General features: G+C 37.5%; 2 protein-coding genes across 3 annotated transcripts in view; one reads left to right on the top strand and one right to left on the bottom strand.

Annotated features, from left to right (window-relative positions):
* LOC149015930 (WAT1-related protein At3g18200-like) overlaps window positions 1-6666 on the top strand; it is a 49042-nt gene extending 42376 nt beyond the window's left edge. The window contains exons 4-6 of one of the 2 annotated variants that reach the window (XM_089156855.1): window positions 5391-5555; window positions 5665-5816; window positions 5907-6666. In XM_089156855.1, coding sequence (XP_089012981.1) covers window positions 5391-5555; window positions 5665-5816; window positions 5907-6066 — 477 coding nt within the window. In that variant the 3' untranslated portion in view covers window positions 6067-6666. Of the gene's footprint in view, window positions 1-359; window positions 569-5390; window positions 5556-5664; window positions 5817-5906 lie in introns of those variants that run through there. The other variant, XM_089156856.1, reaches the window with a different exon arrangement.
* Window positions 6667-8834: 2168 nt separating this feature from the next.
* LOC149015929 (pentatricopeptide repeat-containing protein At4g35130, chloroplastic-like) lies at window positions 8835-12161 on the bottom strand. The gene is made up of 2 exons (XM_089157257.1): window positions 10609-12161; window positions 8835-10461 (listed from the first exon to the last, which is right to left on the bottom strand). The coding sequence occupies exons 1-2, from the start codon at window positions 12059-12061 to the stop codon at window positions 10076-10078; spliced, it is 1839 nt and encodes a 612-aa protein (XP_089013383.1). The 5' UTR covers window positions 12062-12161; the 3' UTR covers window positions 8835-10075.
* Window positions 12162-18232: the final 6071 nt, after the last annotated feature.

The following is an 18232-nucleotide window of genomic DNA, read 5'->3' as shown; positions in this document are numbered from 1 at the left end:
CAGATCTTGCAGAGTTGGAATGACAGTGACAACGGAAATTGTTCGGGAACTTGGTTAGGAATCAAGTGCTTCAGAGGACAGTTTATATCAATCGAGCCCCCTAGGAAAGGACAGTTTATATCTTCTAGCATTCAGTCCCGCTCTCCCACCTCTTTCTTTTCCTTTCATAATTTCTCAATTCTGAATTAAGTTTGTCGTCTTGAAGAACTATTTGAATATTCAGAGTTGGAGATCAAACTATATATTTTAATTGTTGGATTATACTTTTTAATTAAAATTTCCCATTCTAGAATATTTTCAGTTCGCTATTTGTTCTACCCTTCTCGATGTAACAACATAAATGCATTGGTTCATTGCAGCACAGCTCACGTGATTACGAGAGAGAGTCTTCACGGAGTAGGGATAAGGAAAGAGAAAAAGGGAGGGACAAGGATAGGGACAGAGATAGGGAGGGGGATCGTGATAGAGGCCGTGATCGTCGAGACCACTATAGGGAGTGGAGTGACAGAAAGCGCGGTCAAGATAGAGAAGATGATGATGATGATCATCGAACCCGAGATTATGAAAGGTATGATTTTTGAACCATGTTCCACTCCCACGGTGTATGATAGCTACTATAGTGACTGAAATTGGTAAGGTATTTTCTAGAACTTTTTTTTTTTTAAGGACTCATGTGCCCCCTGTTGATTCCCCTCGTCCCTCTCTTATTGTGGTAGTTGGCTTTATTTACACCATAAATATGACTTCTATTGTGGTTTGCTCTACTAATAACATAAGTACGACAAGTGCATGATGGAATTTTAATTTTGATCCATTAAGATTTTCTCATCTCCACTCAACAAAAGCCTTAGTCCTTGAGGTGGACATTAAAGAAAACTTCTTGGGTAGCTGATATCAAATGACTTTATAGCAAGATGATTGAGGTTTGTGAGATGCATTCTTATGCTGTGAAAGGTTGACTGCATGTGGTTCCATGCATTCAACATCCCCCCTGCGCCCCCACCCAAAAAAAAAAAAAAAAAAGAGAAGAAGAAAGAAAAGAAAAGAAAAGAAAAGAAATAAAGATGCATGACATAAGATTTTCTTTTTTCTACAGTATGTGGTTATGCTGGGGCGGGCCTTGGTGCAATGGTTGGGTTGAGGATTCCTAATATGAACACAACTCCTAATAGAACTCAAACAGTAGTATTATATAAGAAAGCTATGACCATGGAAGAAGAACAGTATTTTATTTCTAGAGTAGAGTTTAAGCTTTGACAAATTTGAAGACATAAATTTAAAGATGAAACGGATTTTCGGATTAAGGTATGAATCCATTCGTTCCACCTTAAGCATTCATGCAATTTGCAATTCTCATGTTGAAATTCAGTTAATCTTACGTGGTCGTCATTGTTGTCTTCTCTAAAAGTTGTTTTGTTTTATTTACTTTTACTATGTCTGATCACTCCATTGAACTGAGATTACTTTTAAGAAAACCCGATGAAATCGAATGGAAATTCAAAATTGAATTTTATTTCGTTATTTTGACATAAGAAAAGGGAAAAATAGAGATAGAAAGAGGGAAAAGAACCAGATTGTAGAAACTAACTCTGATATAACTTCGTCGGTTTCACTTAACATAGTTCTTCATCTGCTGATGCTCCAACACCTTCTTGATTTTGGAATCATATGTTCCGAAATCTTGCTGTTTGATCGCATCTTTGGTTTAAAATCCATCGTATTATTCTGCTTCTAGGACTTGCAATAGTTCACCGATAGAGTCGGTGTGCTACAGGAAGTAACAGAGACAGAGAGCAGAGAGACAGATCGCAGAAACAAACCCAATCTCTTGGAAGAAATAAGAGAGAGTGTAGAAACAAATCAAGCCACCATTAAGAAAGACGAGAGAGAGAGAGAGAGAGAGAGAGAGAGAGAGAGAGAGAGAGAGAGAGAGAGAGAGAGAGAGAGAGATTGCAGCACTAACAACGCTGCTTCGTCTTTCTCATAATAGCCGAGTCTACTTAAGAAAGGAGAGAGGGAGAGAGAGAGAGAGGCCTTGAGAGATATCTTTCTCATATCTTTTCTCTCTCATATGGCCACGTGCATTTGCACGTGTCTTATTTTTTTTTTTTTTTTTTTTATATATACGTATATATATATATATATATATATATATATATATATATATATATATATATATATATATATATATATATATATATATTTTAATTGTTATTTTGCAAGTTATGTAAAAGCCCTAGTCAAGGTGACATTCCTAGTTATGTTGGGATCCCATAATTTGAGTCCACTTTAATTTCCTTAATTTTAGGGCTCCATATCTAGTCATGGAATTTGGATTAGAGTCCTCTAAAGTTAGTTATTTTCTTGTTTGAGTCAAAGTCATAGTCAAGTAGTGGTTGAGTTAGTTTTGGATGCCAATTAGAGTTCTAATTGGTTTTCCAATGTAGAATCCTTTTTTATTTCTTTATTTAAAGCTATAAATGAAGCCCTCAAACCATGTAATCTTCTAGTTGAATTGAATTAAATTAATCGGCTTCTGGAGGCAAGAAAAGTTGTGGTCTTCTTGGGAGGGTCACGGTGGGTTTAAAGCGATTTCTTCTTCAATTTCAGCCAGTGTTTTTCAATTTCAACAACAAATTCAGCATTCACAGCAGCCTCTCACCCTTAACCAAGTAAATACAGCCCCTCTTCCCCCTCCCTAGCTCACGGCAGCCCTCCCCCACCCTTCTCGTCTATTGCAGACTTCCCCATCCCCATTCCTAAACTCTGCAGCACCTATAGGATCCCTCTCCAACAAACACTAGTTCATCCCCTACCCTCTCCTTTACCCTAAACCCAAGTAAAGCCCTTCCCTTTCCCTTCTCTTCTTCTTTAACCTGCGGCAAGCTTAGAAAACCTAGGAAACCCTAATTGCAGAATTTTTCCAACCCAAGAAAGAAGAGCCAAGAAAAGTAAGAAAGAAGATCAAGATTCAGTCAAGAAACCTTAGGACAGCAACCTATTTACACCAATCCTACCTTGGACACCTACAATCCTAACCGCAAGCTCCAAGATCCCCTTGCCTTGGCCGCAAGACCCACAACCCCACCCTCCCTTTGCTGATAAGACCCTAAACCCTAATCTCCCTTAACCACAAGCCCTAAAACCCCCTTTACCTGTACCCAAAACCCTTCCAAGGGCTGAATTTGATTCCCATAGCAAAGTTACTAGTTTCCCTAATTCATTACTCCAAACCTCTCCAACCCATCTTGGGTATTGTTTGGGTAGTTGAAATCCTAATTCTTCCAATAGAATCCCACAAGATTGTCGGTTCTCAGAGAAAGGATTTTCGAAGGAACCCAATTTTAGAGTTTAATCTCAAATCTCAAAATCCTAGATTTTGGTTCACATCAATTAGCATTCTCTAGTGTAACTTGCACCTGAAGTACCCCAATTTGTTTGGTAACTGAGGTATCTCAAATAGTATTTCTTGATGGATTATGTAAATGCCTCAGACAAAAAAAAAAAAAAAAAAAAAAAAAAAAAAACAATTTCAATTTCATAAAATCCACCTTTCTAACTCAAGTGACGCAAAGATAGAAAATTGTACTACTTTCTCCCTCTTTCACCTAAGAAGTCATTGAAGTTACTCTCTCCTATATTCCTATGCAGGAGGAATCTAAGATTTTGAACTGATTCTTAATCCTTGACACTGTGAAGGCTCCTTTAAAAGTATGATCCGGAACCCCATTGATTTTTCTTTAAGAATGTACAATTTTAACATACTCGCATGCCTGTTTTATGGAGAGAGTTTCCTGACTTGACGAACCCATGATCTCTAAGTAGCAATGGAGCAACTCTACTAATGCACAAACATCTGCCCTTCAAAACCAACTTCCATAAATGAAATACAGAATTGTTTTTCTCTAAACAACAACCTAAATGGTGATTTCATTCTTTTGTGATGATGGATGGAGCTGCAAGCACATACAGTGGTGGAAACCCAATGTTAGGGTTTGGGTTCTAGGATGGTTTACCTAAACTTAAGGGTTTGCCCAGGATAATCTTCTTTTGAACCAGCAAAATAACTATAAAATCTGGATGGGATGGATAATAAGGTTAAATATAATTTGGTTCTAAATGGGTAGGTTTTGGGTAAGATTAAGCTTTAACAAAAGTAAATGGAATGATGGGGAAAATTTTAGAGTTTTAACAAATTCCCATGGAATGGTTTTGAGATGTCCAGAATCAATATGAGATGTAACAAAGAGTTATAGGGTCAGGATGTACTAAGGATTCCTGGGAAACCTGTGGTCGGGTATGGGGAGATTTGGTGTTGATTTTGGGAGGCTATGGGTTGGTTCTTGGAATTGTAGGGTAGGTGTAATAGGAGATTAACATGGGGGAAGGATCTCTACTATTTCTTCCTTTCTTTTTCTTCCTCCTTTCTTTTCCCTACTTCTTCTTTTTCTTTTCTCTGTTTTCTGTTTCTATTTTGCTGCAAGGAAGAAGAAAGAGGAGGGGGGGGGGGGGGTAGAGAGAGGGGGTGTCATCAGGTAGAAGAGGGGTGGGGGGAGTGGATGGACCCTGTCGCAAGGGGTAGGGGGAGGGCTTAGGGGTGCATAGGGGCCTCGGGGGGTTGCTGCCAAGGTGCGACAGCAAGGGGGAGGGGTTCTAGGGTTGCGCTGAACAGGAGAATGGGGGGCCGTTGTGATGGAACTAGGGAAGTGGGAAGGGCTGTGCGTACCTGATTTGAATAGGGGAGGTTCTGTAGCGTTGCTGGGTCACAGGAAGATGAGAGAAATTTCAGAGATCTAGACAACCGCAAGGTCCTACCCAAATAAGACTCTGCTGCACCTTTTTTGGCTGCAATTATCAATAGTTTTTATTCATCCAAACATAAGAAAATTACAAAGAAAGAATGGGCATATTTTTATGCTATTCAGAGACTCCATCTTAAGTGGGTTTCCGTTATAGATGAGGATCCCCTTTCAAATAATTTCAACTGTCAAAATAAAGACTTCAAGATCTAATGGAATCTCCTTGAAAATAGATTCCCTTTAAGACTCAAAATTCTGAGGAACTCTTCTTGTAGATAAAGGCTTGCAAGAGTCTATCTTTAAAGAAGACTCCCAAGGACTCGAGAACTTATCTTTAACTCAAACTAGACTTCTAACTGACCAAGAATCTTTTGACCAAAATATCCCTCTAGGAGGGTTCGGCCACCCCTAGGTGCACCACTTTGAAGTGGCCTTGGGGCCCACTTTAGGGGTTCGGCCAGGGGGTGAATTCTGGTTATCATACAGCTTTCATATTATTGATATTAGTTCTCCAAATGGCATGTTATTGAATGGAGTCTGATGGAATAGAAGACCTGTAACTGAAAGTGCGTGGGACATGCTGTTGTACAGGAAGATGTGGCAGCTAAGTATCGTGGGGTCATGTCATGGGTAGCCATGATTAGCTTTTGCGGTATGATCCAAACTGCGACTATTGCAGCCTTTACAGAGAGAGACCTCACTGCTTGGAGAATACAATGGGATGGGAGTCTTCAAGTTCTGGTTATTCTCTATGGGGTAATGCAATACTTTGATAGTCTTAAAAATGAGAAAGAAAAACTAACTGGAGTACTTTGGTTTCATTTATCTCTTTAAAGTCAATTCCATTTTAAATAGCTGTGAACAGGGTGTTCTAGTGACAGGGCTGTGCTTTTATGCAATCTCGTGGTGCATATATAAGAGGGGTTCGGTGTTTGCATCAGCATTTCATCCACTGAATATTGTCTTCTCGTTCCTTTTAGAGACTATCATCTTGAGGCAAGCTGCTCAGTTTGTGAGGTTGGCCTCAACATTCTATTATTTTCCTATATTTCAAATTCTTCCATTAATTTAGATTATCTGAAGGTTCTTGGTATTGTAATCTTGCAGCATGGCTGGGGCTGTGTTGGTGACAGTGGGGCTTTACCTCCTTTTGTGGGCCAAATCAAATGATACTGAGCCAACAAAATTGAAGGAAAAAGTTGGAAATTCTAAATTAGAATATCATTGTCAGAAACCATTGCTGAGAGATGAACTAAATTCATCATAATTAACACTTGTATAGTTGAACTAGATCTTAAAAGTTGCCTCACGGATCATTTTTGAATCACTGTTGTAGATTATCATTTGATGATTGATAGTCAATGGGTATCACTTTCTTTGTAGATATGCTCTATGAAAGGTGCAGTAGATTCATAGTTCTGACCCCCAAGAGTTTTCTGGCAATTGTCATTTCTGATGACACCCCTTGCTTCGCTAAGCTTGGATTAGCAGAGAACTCTCATCAATATTTAGCTTAGTCCACTCGAGCGTAACCCAAGAGACCGTGCTAAGGTTGGCCTTGTCTTCTTTACCATGACCTGAAGACCTATCCTCCTTGTGCGGCGTAAATCAGCTTTAAGGATGTCACTCCTGTCTTGATAATTCAAGGATTCCAATAAAAAAATAAATACATGCAAAATGAAGTAGAATATGAACTTCATTATTGTGAAAGGCAAGCAACTACTGTTTGGGTAGCAACTAAACTTAAAGTGAAATAGGAACTGTTTTGGTTGTTTGTGTTGGTTATTTTGAAAAATTCTGACTTCTATAATCAGAGAATAACCATCCCAGTAGTTCCTTTACAGTTACTATATTTAGACTCTTTCAACCCTCCCAACTTTATTGTCCAATCCCCCCGGCGGGGGGGGGGACTGGGGGGGGGGGGGAGGGGGGGTTGGGGGGGGGGGGGGAGAGGGGGTTTTTGGTTTGTGTGTGTGGGTTTTTGGAATGTCGGGGACCCCCCCCCCGGGTCCTTTCCGTTCTTTTTTTAGGCTCTTTCAACCCTCCCAACTTTATTGCTTCCATGTTTGAAGTGATCGTCTTTTTGAGTATGCTACCCTAACCATTTAACTGGATCAAAAGTAAGCAAACTAAGCAAATGTTAAAACCTAACACAATATTGGTCTAAGACATCGTCATAGGAATTGTTACTTTGATGTTTGATGAAGACATCAAGCTGAATTTTATTCAATTCTTGATCGTATTCTGACCGTATAAATCAGCGATCGCCTAATAGAAACTATCTTGTAGGGGTACAAGTTTGGCCTTGATTGCTTTGATCTGCCAGAGGCTATGGGCTCAAAATTATATGTGTGTGTGTGTGTTTTTCTCTGGTTTTCTATTTCACTTGATAACTCGAAACTTAATTTTTCCATGCTCGAGAATACAAAAATTTGCCAACTTCAGGTGAAGAATGTCCAACTACCTTCAAACTCAATATCAACAAGACAAGCAATCTGAAGAAGCCTTTAGGGTAAACTCGCTATACAGCCCCTTCGAATAACAATTGTCTGATCATTCAATAAGCTGATTACGATATGATCAGATTATGCAGCTTGTTAAGGGTAGCTAATCGCTAACGCAACCCACTGTGAACTAAGGAAGGTCATTCCCCATCCATTAGCATGAATCACGACACAAATATCAAAACTCACCTGAAGATGCTTTGATATCCATGGCCATATGGTAATTATAGACTCCTAGTATGGTGGTCAGGAAGTGGCACTTGCTATGCAGCAAATCTGAAATTTGTTGTCAGAATGGAAAGCAGTTCCTTTAAAACCAAGGCTGGGTATCAGCCGTTAACACTCAGCAAAGAGATACCACCTCACCTGCAATCGCCAGCAGGAATATGGTCAGTGGTAACATAGACAAGATTCTGCTCTGCACCCTAACTAATGCGGTCCATCTCCAACAGCTTCCAGTTTCAATGGATAAATGCATTGAGGAAGATGAGGACCTTCGTCATTCGAAGACTGTCCTTTGCCTTGTCCTCTATATTGGAGAACTTGTAGTGAACATCACTGCATGTAACAACACAGTTGAGAACATAATCTGGGGGATGGTCAACAGTTCAAAAATCCTACTGTTTCTCTAACTCCACATGTGACGAAGGGGAGCAATGAAACCAAGTTTAATGAGGTGCAGAGAGACAGATCAATCAGCCATTCAACTTCCTCATCTGATGATTGAGGCCTGTTCTTATGTTTGATGTCAGATCTGGCAAGGACCGACTCCGAAAGCATCTCAAAGATTCTATACTGATAAAATACAGTATTTGTCTTCATTCCATCCTTCACAATGTCTATAGATGCTCCCATAAACCAACTTATCTTAGTTGTCAAAGAACTATGAAGAGTAATGCATGAGAGAAGTGAAAATATACACAGGTGCCTAAACCCAGACTATGTTGTGCCATCTCATTTTGCTGTGATGTGTTCTTAAATACTCCCAGGCAGAACTACAAGATTACCTATTGGAAAAAAATTTCAATCTCATTCCTAAAATTGATCTGGAGTCAAGTGAAAATTTCATTGTCAAATTAGCCAATTGTGGCACATTTTTCATTTTTAGGTTGGAAAAATCCACTTCCAAATCTACAATCCGGAATGTAATGGCCAACCCATATGGATTCAGCCACAGCCAAAATGGAATTACAATCTCAAACAAGAGGCTTTACAAGATGAATAGCTTGATCCCAGACCTTAGGGATCCCCTTAAACGAGACGAAGCATTGTTAGGTGTTTCAAGAGGGACTTTGGTATCTCCCTCTCAGGCTAAAGGGTAGCGCAGCCTGGACCAAAACAGAAGAATGTCATTCAACACCAACTTCATCAATTCCAGTCTCACTGCAAAAGAAAGATGCTTACATTTCCAAGTGCTTATCTTGTTAGAAATACTATTGGTAAAGAGATCAAAATTGTGGTCAGATAAGAGGGAAAAACTAACAACACAAAGATCATATCTAACAATTAAAGTATGCATCTGGTCTGGGAAAGTAAACTTTTGCTTTGACATATTAATTTTGAAAACCTATAACCAAGTGAAGTTGATAAAGCATTTCTGCAATATTCACTACTGTATCTGAAAGAAAGGGAGCGAACATGAATACTAGATCAGCAAAGCAGTGGAGGGCTAGGTTACTGGGACACTAAAATATTGATAAGCTTTGAAGTAACAACTAAGTCACAATCAAGGAGGTTAAAGAGAAATTGCAAAACTAATAAGATCAAGAGAAAATGGAAAACATGCCTAAATCCTCTTGTTTCATGAAAAGTCTTGGATTGGAATCCGACCATGCACTTGGAACATAATAATTATAATGCAGACAACAAACCATCGAATAAATACATAAGAGAGCCATTTTCCAGGCTAAGCTAAATAAGGGACTACAACTAACCAAGTCATTAGCACTCCATTGGTAAATCTTGGTGAGCCTTGGCATACCCTGTTCGTGATGATAATTATGCATCAACTCATGGCACAGAGTACACCATCTAACAAGTGCCTCCTTTTATAAAAGCTGACCAAGAGGGGTTGATGAGGGAATCAAGAGTGCTCTGCAATCCATCAGCCAAAACTTTTGCAGTACACCTGGAAACAAAATAGACCTAGAAGCACAAAGGAAATGAATGCCTCCTTTTTGGTACAACAGTTGAAGCAGAATTCATTTCTCCATATTTCCAGGCGGAAGAAATCGGAAATTCATGATGGCCTTTGTTACATTTTCCTTAATTATCCCAACATGACTGAAAGAGAAAGGCATTAAAGCCAGAAGAGCTCAGAGTAGATTCTCCATATGTTACAAAAACAACTTATCAGATCTTCTCTCCTCTGCTGTCATTGGGGGATTCTTGAGTCTAGCAATACGAGGAGGCAGAATTCTTTCTCCATTGGCGCTGGTTTTGCTTATGAACATCCAGATGATTAGTGAAAAAATCAACAGCAACTTCATGGGCCCTTTCCTCATCAGTCAAAGAAGACCTATGTCAGTACAAGTTTAAGAATACATGCCTTCTACAACATAAACCTCTGTTAAAAAACTGGGCATACTTAAGCCTGACATGCTTCAAGTGATTTTTTGTGCAACTCGGCAAGTAGTTGTAGTAATGAATACCAAAATAAAAAACAATCCTAACACTTTATACTAATTAAATACTAATCATGTGATTTTTTAACATTGAGAATTCTTATTCTTGGTAAAGCAAAGTTTAACTTCTCAAACCCATAATTCTCTATTATCCTTGAACATCCAATGTTTCCAAAACTTGTACTGAAGCAGGTGATGAATCACCTGCAACAAACCCATGCATCTTTCCTCTTGCTTCTATAATGCTCCAACCTGGTTTCTTCTTCAGATCCTTCTGATACATGACCATCCTCACATTTTCAGCTTTGGTCCAGCTCTCAACACTGGCATGTACATTGCTCAATAATGTCTGGTAACCAACATTATCAGGCTCCAACTCCATGATCCGTTCAGCAGCGTAAGAGCCAATTTTATAATCAAAATAAACCCTAGAAGCAGCAAGCAGAGCGCCCCAAATCCTACCATCCGGTTTCACAGCCAGTTTTTCAATTATAGCTAGGGCTTCTAAAAGCTTCCCTGATCGACCAAGAAGATCTACAATGCAAGTATAATGATTTATATCAGGTTTAATAGAGTATCTCTCGCTCATGTAGCTGAAAATTCTACAACCTTCAGTAACAAGGCCACAGTGGCTACAAGCAGAAAGCAAACTTAAAAAGGTGATATTGTTTGGTTTAACACCTTCCTTCTCCATCTGATAGAAAAGTTCCAGAGCTTCATAGCCAAGTCCATGTATACCATAGGTCTCAATCATTGAACTCCATGCTACAACATCTCTGTCAACCATTTGATCAAAGCACCTTCTAGCCAAAATAATACTGCCACATTTTGCATACATATTTAAGAGAGAAGTTTCCATGGCTTTATTTCCTTCTTCAGGCCTGTAGACCGTGTTTTTAATTATATAACCATGAACTCCTTTCCCCAAACGTAATGCACCCAAGTGGGTATATGTAAGGACAAGATCTCTAAACATGTCAACCCCAGGTTTAGAACCTTCAAATTGCATTTGCTGAAACAAATCAATTGCCTCTTTAAAATACCCATTTTGAACAAAACCTGACATCATAGCGCCCCAAGTAATGCTGTTCTTCTTACAGGTTTCTTTGAACAACTGAGCTGATAGCCCCAACTCACCGCACTTGGCATACAAATTTAACAGAGAAGTTTGTAAAACTATATCAATTAAGCCAGATTTCAATGCATAACCATGTATTTTTTCACCCTGAGTTAGATTGCCCGACTTGGCTAAGGCCGAGGTAGCCAAAGTTAAGGTTTCAAGGCCAGGGACAGCTTCATAACGCATTCTGTCAAAGCTCTCAGCAGCTCTTTGAGAATTTCCTGTCAAGAGATAACCAGAAATCATGACATTCCATGAGATAGCATCCCTTTTACCCATCTTATCAAAAAGAATTTCTGCATCTTTAAGGTTCCCTATGTTAGCATACATTGTCAAGATTGCATTCTGGACAGATACGTTGTTTTCAAACCCTCCTTTGATCAGGTAGCCATGAAGTTGTGTACCTACAACTGGATTTCCAGATACAGAACATGCCTGTGCCATGATCAACATGGTCACTGAATTGGGACTGAATTCCTTCATTCGCATATCATGGAATAACCCAAAAGCATCAGAATAATTTCTACTCCAAACATAACCAGAAATCATTGATGTCCAGGAAACCAAATCTATATAAAGCATCTCATCAAACACTTGACGAGCATGTCCAATACACCCGTTCTTCAAATACACCTCAATCAATGTGTTGCAAAAATACACATCGTATTCAAACCCTATCCTAATCGCTAGACAGTGAACCATTTCTCCAAATTCAAGACTACAATCAAGTGAAGAAATAGCTTTATTGATCAAAGGAAACGTGAAACTGTCATGGGGGGCACCGGCTTCTCGCATTTCGCGATAAAGGCAGAGTACAGAATCAAAAGCACCAGAATCTACATGGGCTTTTATCATCAAATTCCAGGTGAAAGTGTTGATCTCTGGTAAGCCCTTAAAAACCAACAAGGCGCTGTCAACATCGTCAAACATGATGTAAAGGGTTATCAATCTAGGGGCAATAGTGATGAGTTCAAACCCATTGACTAGTATGAGAGCGTGGGTTTGTTTGAGCATTCGAAGGTCAGTACATGAATTCAGCAGAAAAGAACAAATGGTCTGGGCGAGATTCTGTTCACGAAACCGTGTTCGGATTGTCAAGTGATGGACGTGTGGTAGAAGAGATAATTTGATAGCTGAACTACGAGCACAGACGCCATGTGGAAGAGAGCGGGTAAGCAAACGACCATGTAAGAAACCATGAACAAGAACCCTAATATCGAACAGCTGAAGGTGAGAGATTCCAAACAAAACAGAGTTCTTGAAGCAAAACAAGGAAGCAGCGACGCGAGATCCACTTTAGCCCAATGGGGGTTTCTTTTCAAAGCGCTGTTGATTTCTTGGCGGTAAAATGACACTAAAGATCACTACAGATCGGAGTCACCAGCCAAATCCGACCAGACCAGTCCAAAGCAGATCAGGCCATTTTGATTTTTTTTTTTTGTGGTAAGAGGCCATTTTGATTAATACAGGCAGTAACTGTAGCATCAAGGTAAGAAATCTTGGCTGAGTTTGCCGGTTCACAACCTAGCAAACCAAGCGAACCCGTGAAATCTCAGTGAGATTTCGCCTACATATGCATAAAGTTTTAAAAAAATAATAAATAATGTAACATATATCTACAAAACATTAGTGCCAAGTTTTAAAAAAATAAAAAAATAACAAAATAATATTAATTTAATAGCAACTAAGTCAAGTCATGTACGGAGATGTTTATGTTTAGTCATTATTTAGTTTTACCTTTTTACAATTCTATAGTCTTACATGAACCACGTGTGTGGCTCAAATGCAATTCTACTGCTCATCTTCCTCTTCCATCCTTGCCAGACCAAAAGCCAGAATCTGGGAATTGGAATTAGAGTTGGAGAAGAGGCCATCTAATGACGAAGAAGCTGCTTTAGGTTGCGATTTTGTGTGAAGAATATTTAGATTCCTCTTTTATTGGCCCTATTTCCAACGAAGACGAGGACAAAGCAGAGAACGACCAAGTGAGGGTAAACCCGAAAGCGAAGTTTACTCTGTATTAGTCTGCAGAACCATGACAGACGGTGGAGTTGCGACAGTGGTTATATCAAAAATATCGCTATGTTTGGTGATAAATCTTGAGAAATCTCCAGTTTAGCGAGCCGATATCTCGCCAGTTCGAGTTTTGGTGGCTGTTTTGTTCGCCAACCATTGAAACACCGGAAATTCAACGAACTCGCGTACATTGCGTAGTATCTTTGATAGTGATAAATACTACCTTATCCTCCATTGGTTAAGTGGTGACATAGAATCATTGATCTATTCAAAAACCCAAAATAACTCTAGGATTGTGCAGCAACAGCACTTATTTGAATGACTACCAAAGAAGCTTTCAAGGAAAAGACATGATCTGAAGCATATCATTTGGAGATATCCCTCTTGTAGACGTCTCTTTCTATGTTATATAAATAGAAGAGTTGGTTCACACTTGCTCTCACAAATAAAAATACCAATCTTATTTTTTTTGTTATTATTTATTTATTTATTTATTTTTGTTTCTCCATGGAAGCGTGTGTTATGTAGGTGAGTTTGAGAGTACTACTTTTGAACATTCTTAATAAGTACCTACCTTTGTGAATCCCTTAGAATCCTAACTGTTTTTTTTTTTCCCCAACAACTATCAATCTTATATTAACATTTATATAGATGGAGTTTTGAACAAAACTACTCTGCAGGGAGGTCGTGGTGCTATCCTATGGGATTTGGCTGGTTGCATCATAGTTGCTTAGGCTAAGATCTGTCATAGTTCTTTAGCCACTACTATGGAGGCTGAAGCTATTAAAGATGACATTTATTTAGCTTTAAGCTCTTTTGTTGATAAAATTATTTTATCCTCGGATTGTCAGTCCATAATTTTTGTTTTAAATGGTGGTAATCAACCCATTGACTGGGTTAGTATGAGATTATTAGAGAAATTCAGCAGCTTGCTGAAAATTTCTCTTTTGTTGAATTCATGTTTATTTGCAAATCATTAAACTCTGTTGCTGATACTATTGCTCGTGGAACAAATTTTTTGTTCTATCTAGATCTTGAGGATAAAATAAATGGGTTGATTACCACCATTTAAAACAAAAATTATGGACTGACAATCCGAGGATAAAATAATTCTATCACCAAAGAGCTTAAAGCTAAGTAAATGTCATCTTTAATAGCTTCAGCCTCCATAGTAGTGGCTGAAGAACTATGATAGTGTTGAGGTATTTGAGTCATACCCAACTTGTGTTGAGGTACTCAAGTTATACCCAACTTATTGTTGAGGTATTTGAATCATACTCAACTTATGTTCTAATATGAGCCATCATATTAGTTACGATCAAACGGTGTAATGGGCCTTTGTAGGAGAGTCCAATTACCAATAGAATTCAGTATTTATTTTATAATACTAGCTGGAAGCAGCGGTCTGGTATTCCAAACTAGATACTCAGGGTGTAATGCTTTAAGCAGCCTCGTGCTTAAACCCTAACAATCTTAAAGCATTAGTTTTTTCTTGAAAAGTTCTTGTTCGAAAAAGGTGATCGAACGTTGTTCGACTCGAAGTTATCTGCAATTTAGAGTGTGTTAACTCTTTCGCACAAGTAAGTGGCTTCCTCTATCATTAGTGATTTCTTTTTGAAGATCAAGATTTCTGTTTAGTAATATGTTAGATTCGAACGAAAGAAATTTATGCGGAACCATTGTTATTTCGTTTGTCGCGTTCTTTGAGAATTATATTTTAATTTAAAATATGATCAAGAAATAACGATTACTTTACCGAGCTTTTTTTAGTGCCTCGATTTCTGAGAAACAAAATCAATTCTGACAATACCATATTTTTTGTTTTGAAAATAAGTTATTCTGGATTGTCAATCTTGATTTTCTTGGGATTCGGTGTTATGATATGCATAAAGTTTTTTTATGATTAAAGATTTTAACCGAAAAGGCAAAAATCACTTTATTGATTCGGTTTTCTGAGAGTTGAACTTTATTCTTATTAATAATGCCTAGAGGTACAGTGGCATGATTACAGTTTTTTTGTTTTAAACTATTGAGTTTTAACAAAACATGAATCAATAGTCTGATTTATCCTACGCTTCGGTTGACTAGAATGGTCCCATACCACTCCATAATTCCAATTTTGAATTGATTAGACGTCATCAAATAAGTTGATGTCTTACTAGATCTTTTTCTGTCAGAAGGATATAGAGTTTTAAAATCAAAACAATATGTGGCAGATTTGTTTATTTGAAGAAAGTCATTAGCGTTTCTTTCATCAATTGAGTTTATTATTTTTTAAACTTTGAAGAAAGCTATCATGATGACTTTATAAAAAAGTGGAATTTTGGTTATTTTGTTATTCGTATCAGTGCACGATTGTTTGTTTCTCATAATACCACTGGCACTGCTTCTTTCTACGTTGCCGGTGTCGGTGATACCAATGTATCTCCATCCCCTTCTCAAGCAATTGGAGCAGTTAGACACAATTGGAATTTCCGTGGCATCTACCACAAATATCATCTCGATCTCTCTCTTCTGGTCATGCTCATCATGCGTCCCATGCATTGCTTATTTTATTGGAAAGTCTTCTGTGTCATCAGCAACATGTATAAGCAATTGGTTGTACCTGATCACAAGGAAACTTCAGAATTTGTTTTGTCAGAAAATTTCTGAGTTTAGAAGATGAGGAGAAAAGAGGGATAGAAGAAGACGAGAACAATCGGTGACACGGCTGTGGTCGTCGTCCTCCTTCCTGTTCGCGCTGCCCCTTAGAGAGCCGGCGTCGCAGTCGTCGTCCTTCAATCTGGAGAAGGTAGTGTGCAGCCACGGGCTGTTCATGATGGCCCCTAACGTGTGGGACCGATCAACCAAGACCCTCCAGCCTGTGAATGGCGCTTATTAACAGAGAACGGCCCAACCCCCCCCTTTTTTTTTTTTTTTACCCGAAAAAAAAAAAAAAAAAAAAAAAAAAACAAAATTTTTATTTTAAACCCCCCAAAAAAAAAAAAAAAAAAAAAAAAAAAAAAAAAAGGGGGTCTTTTTGGTTTTTTTTTTAAATTAAAAAAAGGATGGGGCTTGATAGATAATTAAAGATATTTTTTTTTTTTTTTTTTTTTTTTTTTTTTTTTTTTTTTTGTTTTTTTTTTTTGGTTTGAAAAATTTTTTGGGTTTTGGGGGTGTTTTAGATTTTTTAATTATACGAGGAAAAAAGATGTGAGAGCCACTAAAGTTCTTTTCATCTTTTGTTTGGACGTTTTGAGGACCTACAGTGAAGCATCATCTTCTTTAGATGCTGTTGGGCCCCACAACTTACAAAGTTTGAGAAGGAAAATAAGTAGTAGAGCTCTAGAAGTGGAGAGAAAATCAAGAAGGTACAATCGTATTTGTTTTCAAGTATGACTCTTGAATATACGATATAAGGTACTTATAATCTTTCCTCTATAGATTCATCTTTCATTTAACATTGTATTGCTGATTTTAATTTTTAAATCTAGCATGGGTGTTAATCTTGATTAATGTTGCAATCATTAGCTACTACTTGTGATTCTTGTTAGATGTTCTTGAATCATTGGTTTGAAATGTTCCACCACGTAGGCTAACACAAGCCAACTTTATTCTAACCACTTGAGTGATGTTTTCTCAACTATTCTTAGTTTCACTTATTCGTGGTTGAATTGAATTTTGTATAAAGATTATACATATTTCTTTGTTGAATATTGGTATTGGCAGCCTTGGTAAAGGTGATGTTTTTGCTGTTAAGACTATAAAATCATAGTGATTTTTTTTTAACAGTTAAACTAAGGTGGAATTATGTGGATGGAAATTTAATATTTCCAGATGCTTTGAGCAAAGAATGGAGAATTTAAATATTTCCAGATGCCTTGTCACTATTGAAATCGAGAAAGATTTATTTTTTAACCTATTTTTTTGAAGAAAAAAAAAGAAAGGGAAAAGAGAGAACACCTAAATGGAGATATGAGTCCAATTAACCTGAACAAGTTGGAGACCTTCATTGAGTCTAAAACCAATTCAAAAAAGAGAAATAAAATTTGGATGAGAGAGTCTGAATTTATTCTATAGAAGACTATTGTGTTTTTTGATTCTTGTGTCATTAATTATTAGTATTGTAAATAAAAAGGACATGTCTCTTATGTTTCTGTTTCATATCAATTGATTCATATCAGTTTTAAATTTTGTGGATTTTGATAGAGTGAATGATATGGACAAAGAGTATTTATTATACAACCTACATGAACAAACTTGAAGGGTATGTCATGAAAGGTTTCGAACATAAAGACTATAACCTAATTTAGTCTTTTGTTTTTTTTTAACTAAGCACCTAAATTATGGCACAAAAATTTGACAAAATAAGCAAAGAGCTTTGGGTTTCAAACGAGTAACTCTGATAAATGCCTTTACTACAAGTCTGTGTCAAATAAGGTCATAATTATTTGCTTATATATAGACGATATGTTTATTCTTGGTTCTGATCATTCTGTAGTGAGTGACATTAAAGAAACCTTAGCTAAAGAATTTGACATGACGGATCTTGGTGTTGTAGACATCATCTTGGCGTGAAAGTAAGTTTTTCTGGGCAAGGAATTATTCTTAGTCAATTTAACTATATTGGAAAACTACTTTCTAAATGGAGATACAGTGGATGCAAACTAGTAAAAACATCATATGTTTATAACAAAAGCTTGTATCAAAATATGGTAAAGCTGTGAATTAATTAGAATATTCTAAACTGATTGGTAGTCTTATGTATGCAATGAGTTGCACTAGGCCAGACATAGCCTATACAGTAGGCATGCTTAGTTGCTTCACATGTAATCCTAGTATAGAGCACTAGAATGCCCTCAAAAGGTTAATGAAATATTTTAAGGGTACTACAAACTATGCTCTACTTTAAATTGGACATCCTCAAAATTTTGGAAGGATAATTCTGATGCATCTTATTGTTCAAAAATAGAAACAACAAATCTACTAGTGATTATTTTTACACTAGGTGAAGTGATTGTTGAAAGGAAATCCAAGAGATGAACTTGTATTGATTTGAGTTTTATCTTTTATGGAATCAGAATTATATTCTCTAGCCTTAGAAGGAGATAAGGCAGAGAGTGGATAAAAGATCTGATCCTCGATATTCCTATGATTAACTTGAAGTTTGTTTTGTGATAATCAAGAAAC

This window comes from Hakea prostrata, chromosome 5 (assembly GCF_041222555.1).
Source record: "Hakea prostrata isolate BN-2017 chromosome 5, UWA_Hpros_2, whole genome shotgun sequence".
Taxonomy (NCBI): Eukaryota; Viridiplantae; Streptophyta; class Magnoliopsida; order Proteales; family Proteaceae; genus Hakea; species Hakea prostrata.
This window is presented reverse-complemented; position numbering and strand designations above follow the sequence as displayed.

Excerpts from the sequence above, each read along its gene's own strand:
- LOC149015929 (XM_089157257.1), bottom strand. The coding sequence starts at position 12,061 with ATGCTCAAACAAACCCACGCTCTCATACTAGTCAATGGGTTTGAACTC. Across the intron at positions 10,462-10,608 it reads CTATCAGATGGAGAAGGAAG|ATCTTCTTGGTCGATCAGGG; the intron begins GTGTTAAACCAA and ends CTTGCATTGTAG.